The sequence below is a fragment of the Patella vulgata genome, chromosome 9 (assembly GCF_932274485.2).
Source record: "Patella vulgata chromosome 9, xgPatVulg1.2, whole genome shotgun sequence".
NCBI classification, from domain to species: Eukaryota; Metazoa; Mollusca; class Gastropoda; family Patellidae; genus Patella; species Patella vulgata.
Genome location: NC_065887.2, coordinates 36,150,759 through 36,162,547, shown reverse-complemented (window position 1 = coordinate 36,162,547; position 11,789 = coordinate 36,150,759). Strand labels below are relative to the sequence as shown.

The 11,789-nt window shown below is 34.5% G+C and overlaps 1 protein-coding gene across 1 annotated transcript in view; it reads right to left on the bottom strand.

Annotated features, from left to right (window-relative positions):
- Positions 1–1,818: 1,818 nt before the first annotated feature.
- LOC126831836 (annetocin receptor) overlaps positions 1,819–11,789 on the bottom strand; it is a 53,863-nt gene continuing 43,892 nt past the window's right edge. Inside the window, exon 3 of the mRNA XM_050562473.2 lies at positions 1,819–5,110. Coding sequence (XP_050418430.1) covers positions 4,842–5,110 — 269 coding nt within the window. The 3' untranslated portion in view covers positions 1,819–4,841. The remainder of the gene's footprint in view (positions 5,111–11,789) is intronic.

The window sequence follows — 11,789 nt, the reverse complement described above, 5'->3', positions numbered from 1 at the left end:
CAGTAAACAAAATATATAAAACATATTATTGTCCTAGCTTTTTAAAAGAAATTGATTTCAATGTCCGTATATTAACACTTTGAGTGAGAGTTTGATAAGCAGTTGGTCGGGGCTGTAAAATCAAGCAACTATTCCAACCATGGTTATTTCCCCTGTATCAGCTTTACCGACCCACGGTGCATGTGAGTGCGTTATGAATTAAAACAAAATATTAGTATTGTCGGAGGAGTATGGTCGGGGAGTGTGCGGTGGTGTTGACGGTCGGGGTTTATGTCTGCACGGAAGTTACATCTTGTAGATTTGGAGAAAGTGATACATGTCATTGACATTTATATGCAGACTGGAAGAATTGAGATGGAGCATCGATCATATCCAAATGCCATATAGTCTAGTCAAAGTAATTAAAGTAATGGATGAACGGAGGTGGGGTGTCAGTCGTTACAGGTGACATAATATAGACTATTCAAACTAATTAAAATAGTGTTACATGGCCAACTAAAATGAAGGAACGGGGGTGGAAGGTCGGTCATATTATTTTAACAGAATCGGGTATTGATTCTAAAGTCAATTTTAGGATATTTAGCGTTGCATTGCTGCTTCCCAGCCGATATATTGATATGCTATTTTTGGTTACCAGGACTAAGACTATATGCATTGCCTGTATTTATAGCTCTATCCCCTTTCCCTCATTTTGCATGGCCATATTTGTTGACTTTGTGGTCTAGAATTAAAGAGGGATGTTTGCATTTCCAGTTTCTGCCAGGTTTTGATGAATATTCATGAATTTAAAGATGGAAGAACCCGAAAGCAAACAGTCATGAATTATGGTGGTGACGTCACTACCTATAGATGTTTAGCGTCCTACCTTTCTGCACCGACTGGGCTAATGAAGACGGTAGGGAAGTCTTCGGGGAAACTAATTGTAATCTGTTCTTTTAGCTCATCGATGTTATCTCCCTTTATTCAGTTCAAAATATACCAGATAAAGTGTACCCGACATTTAAACCTAGAGAAATATTGAAAGTCTAAATTATGTTAAATGATAAAGAATTATTGCCAACTGAATCAATTAGAATGTTCAAACCCCAGTAACTCGATTACCCCCTGAATCATTGATGTTTTTCACCTGCTTTGGGCAGGGAATTCATTGCTTCGAGGCTGTCTAAGTATCGAGATAGTTTACTGATATGTACCACCACTTTCTAATTGGAGTATCTCTACATTTCAATATCCATATGTTAGGATTGATGACGATTGGTACGGACAAGGGGGTGATGATTGAAACATGCCATTCCCGTCGTCTACGCCATACACTTCCTTTGGGAAGTAAAAAAATTTGTGTTTGCCAGACAATTCAAATAACCCCAAATGCTGCTGCTTCGAGGATATCTTGCTATTACGGTGGACAGAGCGTACTCCGCACATCTGAATTTAATTAATTCAAAGATTTCGGAACATCTTGTGAAGATAATGTTTCGTTAGAAGATCAGATTAGGGTTTCTCTTGGATACATACAATTCGGTCAGTTGTTTTTCCAGCAGTAAATCCGCATCGTATTATCATATATAATCGAGCAATAAACGTTACAAATATCAACATGGCCAAAAGGTTCTTCGGGTTGTTTTTACTTGTCCTTGTAGGATAGTTACAATTCCCAATAAAAGACCCTTGATTGTCAACATGGTCAAAAGGTTCTTCGGGTTGTTTTTACTTGTCCTTGTAGGACAGTTACAATTCCCAGTAAAAGACCATTGATTGGCTCTCGTTTATACATTGTAGGGTATCATCTGAACTAAACACACAGGGTTAGTATTTACAGTTACCATTTATTTATTTAACAAAACAAAAACAACAACAAATATAAATATATGTATGTCATCATTTAAACATTCAAACAACAGTAAACATTATTTCTAAATATAGGTATTTCTTACGTCAACATCTGACACTATATTAGCTAAGGTCATACTTTATCAAAAGTCAGATTATGGTGTCCAATTTAAAGGCAAATTGAATGATAATATTCTGATTAATTAAAAAAATATTAATATTAACAAGCAGCTGTAAAGCGTCTAACGGAGTAAATTTAAAATGGCCACATTAAAAGTGCAAGCGGTCCTGGGGGTCGTCTACATTAGTCTCACTTTAGCCGAGGCAGATTGGGTTCAACATACACTTAACTCTAACCAAGTCATTTCGGGACTAACATAATATGATCTTGTTTTATTTGAACAATTTGCTTATGCTCAGGGGTCATAGTCGCAGAGTATATTATATAGCACAGCCTTATAATCCACAGCCACTCATTAAGAACACCAGGTCAACCAACTCCCCTGTTTTTGCTACAAGTCAAGGTTTAGTGTCAATGAATGAATGGATATTTACCTGATAGATAATTATGTTATTATTTACAAACAATCATTAAAGTTGAGCAATTTGAAATTCAAAAATACGACATAAAGTAAAGGATGGTGCTACGGTTTATTTCTGTAAGATCATTTTTCTATGATGATTATTAAATTTAATCTAAAGTTCCTAAATCAAATTTTATTTTTTAAGATAATTAACAACTGACGTGGCGTATTTGTACGTACGAAATACAAAATGATGAACATTTCGTTAAATTGTCATTGAATGTTACTTTTGTAATATCTTCAATATTATTATGGCTTAGATTAGGTTTGTATTCATTCCTGAAGCTAACGGGTTCCTTTCAAAATCTGCATTGACGCTGACAGGATTAGAACTGGTATGCAAATTAGGTTGTATTTTGATGCATCGTGCGTAGAGAAATTATATTTAAGTGACTTTATTCCACACAGCCCAAGAAAATATACCCGTAGTATCCACGTTCACACAGAACAAAAGGATCAGTATTCGAAGTTAATGTGAACTTGGCCTAATTATTTCTTACTTATAAAGGTACAGTTGGAACTTTCTTTCAAATCTAGATAAAATAATTCTACTTTTATATATATAGGCACACATATTTTGTCTAAATTGTAAACTATAATGAGAAAAGTTAACGAATCTTACATCACTATCCTTTATACAAATGTACAGATCCCACAAACTTAATCATCTGTTTAAACTATATTGAACGTCGTTTCTTCCGGTATGGTGCAATCAATGACTATGAATACAACGAAACACAACATATACAACACACTCCCGCAACAATGGTTAATCAGAAAAGAAAATATTATATATGATGGCATGTCCCTTAAGGCATTTGTTTTGTGGGCTTCTATGCATGTTATATACATAATTATAATTAAGCATGTCCATTAATAACGCGCTAGAATCTACAAAGACAGCTGAAATAAAAGAACCTTGTTATATATACATGTAGTTTATATGGGGGAATAGGCAGTCAAAGTTTATAAAACAAACATGACGCTGTTATTTATAAGTTGTGTTTGATATGTAAATTGAGTCCACCAGTTTGTATATTGGCTCAGATAAGCGACAAAAAAGCTTTTAGAGTAGTTTATGTGTTACAGGCTGTTACAGCGACATAAAACTGAACATCTGTTGCTCAACCACAAATACATTAAATACACTACCTATATTGTCCTTTTTCATATTTTTTTACAACCAAGAGCCACTATTACTTTATATATACAAAGTTCATAATGTCGTGTATAAGACAACTAGGTTACCGACATACAATAAATACAACATAGGATTCTGACTAGCGACGCGGTTCATCCGATACGGCATCGCAAAAGAGATCTATCCCAACACGTAACTAAATATAAATATGTGCGATGTTCTACTGAACCCCCATCGTCAAACAATGCCTTTCTAATATCGAGCAAAGCAAGACTTAATTCGGGATCTATAAATCAGTAAACATGACCTATAAAAGTGTTCCTTCTCACACAAATAAGATCATTGTTAATGTTCCTGAAGTTAAATACTACTTTAATAGCACTCGTCTCGACCCAGACCCATACAGGAGACCTCGTCAGTCATAGGTAGTTCACTATACCAACACTGGAATAACCAGATTTCACCTTCCATATCAGTTTGATGAGTTTCATTAAACTAGACTATCTGTACTTGATTGGTTGACATTTTAGTTTATTTGAATTTATTCATCCAATTAGATAGCTTCAACCCACTTTCTGGATAAATGGCCGCGTAAGCTGATCACGTCGTTATTCAGAACTCGACGGAAGAATCCGGAAAACGACGATTGCATCTAACGCGTAAAACCATTGATTTCTGGTAAAACCGATAAGATATATCCTGAAGCTGCATTAATAAATTCAGTCCAAAGATCACCCCATAATGAGCCCATATGCACACAGTGTATCTAATACAGTAATATAACCCATGAGAAAATAGTTCATTTGAAGCAGAAGAAAGTCATAATGAATATAAACAAACATGGCGCCCTTATACGCGTTAAGTGTATTTTTCTACTTTTTACACATTAATGTAAACATTATTTTCCACCTGTTATCCTCGTCCATGAATTATATTATGTTGTTATATTTTTAAAGTTCCATGTTTCACACCAGGATGGGGTTGTAGTTGATATATACAAATGTAATCAGATTTATTTATTAAGTCCTGTCGCTTCCGCATTTCATATCTCATTTAAAGTAAGTGATAGGTGTCGTACACGAGCCAGGGTAGGGTTCTCAAAAGAATATTTTCCATTTGAAAAATCTACTTAATATTCATTCTTTGGTTTAATTCGTCCATAGGCTTTTGTTTGGACCGATTATACTTCTGAAGACATTCTCTCACTGATTTCGAGAATAACCGTAGTGGATCTAAAGGCTTTCAGATGTCGCCATTTTCATCTGATAATCATCTTAGTAATGTTATCAACAGTGACTGGTAATGGCGTCACGTGACAAGCTCGAGAATTCCCGAGACGATCGCTGAGACATGTCATAATAGGATGATCTTGTAGATCTTGGTCGTGAATCCGATTCAGACGTTGACATGAGATTTGTTGATGCCGTCCACGAGCGGGATATACGCCGATGTTTGTCAGGCTTCACACACATGTTACCAGTAAACGCCAGGTAGATCCATGGATTGGTACAACTGTTTAAACTGGCCAGAAGAACAACTATCATAAACGCCCAACCTGAAAATATAAAATTAACACAGAATTTAAACAAAGCTCGAGCGGTATGCCAAGAAATGGTATTCTTATTATTCTAAAATATTAACCAGTATTCGGGGTGGGGTGGCTGAATGGTTAGCACGTGCGCGCTGTATCATAAGGCCTGTCGTTGAGTAAATTGGCGTGACAAGGAGTAGGGTCGCCTGTCCAACCTCGTGGGTTTTCTCCGGGTCATCTGATTTTCTCCCACTGCTAAAGATCCCCCTCTCTCTCTCCCCCCTCTCTCTCTCTTAACCAGTATTCTGTCTTGATACTCATTCTACATGATAAAGTACTGGACTAAGTTTGAATCACACATGATTTTATGATATATTTTATTTAGATACAATGACAGCCTACACCAAGTGGCCTCGGTGTCTGAAACAATTGGTGACAGGGGCAGGGTATGAATTTTCATTCAAAAACTCATGATGCCACTTTCCTTTCATGGAATGCAGTTAACTAACACTGCTCACTTTTAAAGATATGTCTATGTGACACATGTAGAGTTCCCGGTTCAACAAGGCATATAGGAGGTACCTTTCTAGTAAGATTCTAAAGTACTATAAATTAGAAACCAAAGGGCTGAATCTTAATACGTTTTCTAATGATTAGAGAAGTAAAATAACACCATTTTAAAGCCTCCAGTGAAATATATGTGACTTTATGGGTTAAAGAACGGAGAAAGACAATATCTTACAAGAATTAAAGATAACGGTTTTAATTTCAGCCTGTAAGCTGATAAGACTGACACCTCTCGTAGCAAATTACAATACTTTAATATAAAAAAAAGATTATATGAAATTAGATTGGAAACACAGATGTAATTTCAGTTTACAATAATTAGATCTTAGCAAGGTGCGAGACAATATATAATTTCTGTAGGAGTCAACGAAGGAAAATTTGTAACATCGTGGGAATGGAAGTATTCAGCATGATTTAATTGACGATCTGGACATTTGAAACGCAGAGACTGTCAACCCACTCATTCCACAAATTATCGATTGTGTTCCCCATAACCAATTCGATATGGTATTCAATTTAGTCCAGTTATGAATGAGATGAATAACTATTCATATCTGATATAGGGGTGATGATTTTCCGTTTCAGAAAATGGCAAATTCCGTTTTAAGTCTTTTGAATTCCGTTACTTTCCGTTTCAGAGCTGACCATATTCCGTTTTTTTTTCAGAAGAAAATGCTATTTTGTGAATACAACATCTAAAAATATACAAAACTGACCATTTTAAACTAATGATAACAAATACTCAATTGTGAATGACTTTTATTTTTTAATATTCAATGACTAGTTGTTCTTCGACATGTAACGTTATTAGGTCCATATGTGGTGACAATTTTCTACAATAAAATCTATCTGTAATTGAACAAATTTGTATCTGTCTTTGTTCCATGTTATTTCTAATAAACTTTGTACTGCTACACCTTCAGACTTTTTTGATTTGAAGAATCCTTCATATAGATAAATGTATACTGTGTAGTATTATATGGCTGCAAACCATGTTCCTCTACGTATCCTAACTGGTACAGGCCAGGGCGGGACAGGACGGGGTGGGGGATGGGGCTATCAGGTGGCAAATACCCGACTAAAAATTCAAGGAATCTTCGCTTCTTTTGAGGTTTCTCGAAAAAGGCAGACTTCATCATACAGTACAGGTGAACGAACATCGTTTAAACTTGGCCAGAGTAGAAAGATTTCTCCCACCAGATTTATAATATGTGCAAGACATGATACATGTGTTGATTGTGGACATGAACCAGACAATACATCTGTATCAGCTTTCTTACAGTAAGATACACTATCAGTAACCACGGCCATAACATTGTGGTATTCAATTCCATAGTCTGTAACAGTTTGTACCACAGCTTGACTAACAGTACTACCATTGCATGTTCCCATTGTCACACAATCCCTAAACAGATTTCACTATAGACAGAAAACATTATGTTCAATATGCTGTGGTCTCGTACATCAATAGGTTCATCTGATATTATTGAAATTGGCTTGTTGACAAATTTATCTACCAAAGGTGTATGATGGTGAAGTGGTGACTGTTGTTAGAAGCGCCCCTCCACTGTTTGCAATACTTTGAAATAAATGGCCTTAATCTTTCCAGATGATCCAATGGAATGTCAGTGGTAACCATTGTTTTAAGAAAGTCAACAACAATTTTTTTCTCGGATACATTTTGACGTTAGCTGTTTAAAAATAGTAGAAGTAGGCTAATGGTGGTTTGTTTATTTCCGAGTGAGATGACGTCATCTTTTTGCCGGCCACTCACTGACTTTGTAGCTTGGTGCTTTTTGGAATTAATGTGGTCCTCAATCGTATCAACTCGTCGGACATCAACGCTATGACTACAAAAACGGCAAAACATGATTCCGCCATCTTCATAAAAATCGCGGAATTCGGCACTCAGAGCGGAATTTGAAATCTTACATGGACGGAAAAGCTGATTTTTGCTGATATTATACAAAAACTCATCAAAAATTAGTATTTATCCAAGTATTTGATTTTTTTTAATTCATTCTTACTACTGTTTCTACGGGAATAAAGACCGAATTCACAAGACTACGATATATTTGTGATACCACGTGGTGAAAGCGGATAAACACTAGCCAGGAGTCCAGCAGTAAAAAAGAAGTAAATGAAACGATTTTTACTTTATAAAATGAGTATAAAGACATATACAGATATAGATCACATTATTAAATTCAACTACAGAGTAATTGTATTAACCTGGATAAATTATAGAAGACAGGTTTTCGTTTCGAGTAAATTTATGATTCCAAAATGATGAAATGAAAGTAGCCTATAGGGACAGGGTATCATTCAGATTTGATGAAAAAAGGAAAGAAACTGAGCTTACTATCTATAATCTAATACACATATTCAGTTAATAGATTGCCATGCAGAAAGTGTTAAATACCATCTAGATTCATCAAAAACCGCCCAGTTTGTGCTACCGTTTAGTTTGACATCGGTTGTCTAGTTTATGAAACTAAATGGTCATAAACTGAAAGACCAATATCAAAACTAAACTAAATGGTCATAAACTAGATGACCGATGTCAAAACTAAATGGTGTTTCTTAAACTAAACGGTAGCACAAACTGGGCGTTATTTGATTGAATCTTGATGGTATTTAATACTTTCTGCATGGCAATCTATTAACTGAATTATATTAGATTAGATTATAGATGGTAAGCTCAGTTTCTTTCCTTTTTTCATCAAATCTGAATGATACCCGGTCCCTAATAGGCCCCCGGATCCATTCACTTGATTTGATATTTGTTTATTTGGTGCAATGTCTATTTTCTGTCTTGTCCGCAGGTTTATCTTGTAGATTTTTGTTTTACGTGTAGTGCGGTCCTCCTGCACCTATTATTATACTAAAGTAGTAATAAAACAACGCGATTTGTTTTATGACTAAAAAGATGAAATACTTGGATAAATAGGCCTACAATTTTTTTTTAAGTTTTAGTTTAACATTTTTATCAACATCAACAAAAATCGGCTTTTGCGTGTGAGATTTCAAATTTCGTTTTGAGTGCCGAATTCCGTGATTTCTGCGGTTTTTTTCGTGTGTTATTGTCTGATATAAAATGTATATATTAAAAATTTCATCCAAATAACTTCATTCAGATCGAAGTTATGAATATTTAAAGTTATGCATTTTTAAAAGTCAAATAAAATTTAAGCCAGATTCGGTTTCATCCAAATAACTTCATTCACTACGAAGTTATGAATGTTTAAAGTTTTGCATTTTTAAAAATCATTTAAAATTTAAGTCAGAATTGGTTTCATCTAATCATGTGTTATTTCGTTCAAGGGCCTCGCAAGATCTTAAATGTTGGATTTGACATCTTAGGTCGAAGTCAGTTTGTTTACTAAGTTTAGTTTCTGTTATTTGCTTAAACTGTGTCGACTGTTGAACACATAATCAGTTATATCTCAACTCTGTGACATGCATCACGATTGTCTCTTCCTGAAAATCTAAAATTTGAAGTTTAGGCAGATTTAACATTAAAATTTGATTCAATCGATACTTTTACTTTTGCCCAAAACAAAGGAGTCTAGACATGCCAAGCTTCAATTTGCTAAAGTATTGACGTGTGTCGTATACATGATGTAGTATGCTTGTAATGGTATTTTTGTAATGTTGTATTTACAATGCTAGACATGACTGGTCGTTATGTATCTAAGAGAGATTAACGTTGAGTAGAACTTATTATTCATATAGTCAAGTTTAGTCAAGACAAGTCTTTATTTCAATTACTGCTTCACCAGATTAACTATTTAGATAGTTTAACTAGTGGAGTAAGTAGATTGTTGACATACTTTTCCTTGTGCTTATCACAATCGAATCTCACTTTCATGTCATTATGGATAACTTCAACCATGAATAGAAAATGGTATTTCATACTGTTAAGTCCAGTTCAGTAAAAGCCAATTCTGTATAAAAGAAGATCTTCACGATGTCTGTATTATGTTTGGGCTGTTTCTGTTCTAATGCTAATACTTCGTCTATTGTTTTTGATCAAGTAAGAATTTGTAAGCAATTCTTTTCTCGGGCATATATTGCAACAGTTTTGCATATTTTGCTTGGTGAATTAACCTTCATTCTGTATCCGTTAATAATTTGAGTAATGTGAGTTATTCGGGTGAAATTAAACCCATGTTTTGGGGTTCACCATTCTCTGAACCGAAGTCAAATCGCATCATACGCCTAGTTATACCAGGGTCGATGTACAGCAATACTGTGATTATCTTAAGTAGAAATTGATGGATTAGACGCAAGAATATGTCTGTCGTTTGTATCAGTGATGTTTTTCACGCTGGATTAGAAGGAGGCCAAAATGAAATGATTGATGCCAGTCGTCCGACTCGTTAAGTTTAATCACAAATGACGGAAGTTAGAAAATATTGGCGGTCAGTGACTGTCTTATATTGATAAGGTTAATGCTTATACCCAAGTTAAATAGATCGATTAAATTCAATTCTCTTCAAATACGTGATGAAATATAAATGGTGAGATTAGCAAATATTGTTGACTATAAGCCATCTATAGTTATTACATGTACATACACCTCCCCCCATCCCCACCCACCACACACACCCACCCAGGCCCTGATCCCACCCCACAGACTATCAGAAAAAGAAAAGTGAACTACATGTTTAATAATTCTCATAATAGAATGTCTAAAAACGTAACTTTTTAAAATTCACAAATCGTTTATGAATGAAATGGGGTTTAACGTCCTAGACAGTTTCTCCACCGACTGAGTTAATGAAGACGGTATGCGTTTATGAATGCATAAAAACGTATATTCTAGAATTTATAATTCGTTTATAATGCGCATGTTACTAGCCAGTATTCCGGTTTGATTCGATACACCCACACGTTAGCCTGTTTGGTTCTACGTTTTGTGTAAAAAATAATTTATCACGTTACTTTACTCTGTATAAAAACAAACTAGATCTGCAAGAATACTTTTTAATTTTTCTTATTAAAGTCTAGTTAAATCTGTTAAGTAAATGTACTGTATGCCTACAATTTTACTTGCACACAAAGTGCCAATTTTAACTGGGGACCGAGTGAAACCGCGACGCAGTTTACCACGCTGTTATATAATAAAACGCTATCCAGGAGTAAAATGCTCTTGTTCTTCTGGCAAGTGTCAGTTTCATTAAATTCAGATCAAATGACACTGATCATTAATTGAACACAAAATGACATTTGGATTCCAGACATCTATTTTGTATTTCAAGAAATTTAAATTTAGATATATTTTATTCTAGTAATTTTAAATGGCTAGACCCCTTTTAACATAATGTTTTATAACATTGCCATTTTCATAAGATTTAATGTGTTGAAATTGTATTGCCGAATGGTAATCTACACCCATAGATAAAACCAATGCTGGTATTACAATCGATTTTGTGAACCTTAAACATTTAAACAAACCGACTTTTGCATAACCTTTCATGACTAATCGAGATAACATAGTCTGTCATGACTAATCGAGATAACAGATCAGGACATCCCAATTAAATACTCTATTTTCACCTAAATTAAAGAAAATCATCCCCCTTGAGGACACATATAATGGAATAAATAAAATATTCTGAAACGGTACATCAACTGGCGGTTTATTATTTTTTTATTCCAAAGGGATTTTTTGCGTTTTTTTTTCTTGTTGAAATAGTACGTGATTCGGCGGTTTTCTTGTTCAATGAAAACTGGACGTGGGCCTTTAATACATGTCTAAATTTAAAACTATGTCATCCAATTCACATAATGATGCGATTTTATTTTATTTCAGACAAAAGCCCACGATATTATATTTCCTAGTAATGATGTTACACGTGGCATCTTTGTAATGCCTTTATCTCAAGAAAATTATAGCCTATTGTATATCCAACAGATTTATAAGAAAATTTAAAATTTGATTGCTGAACAAAGATTGGATTTGTTCAATAACTTTGTTAGTATGTCGTAATAGAGAAAATACCACAATTTTGTTATATTTGTTAAATTTGATTTAACCAATAAAAATAAAAAAAAAGATAAAATGGAAATGGGTTGTATTTGGCAATTACATGTACTCTTAACTTTAAAAGACCGCAAACATTTCTAACCA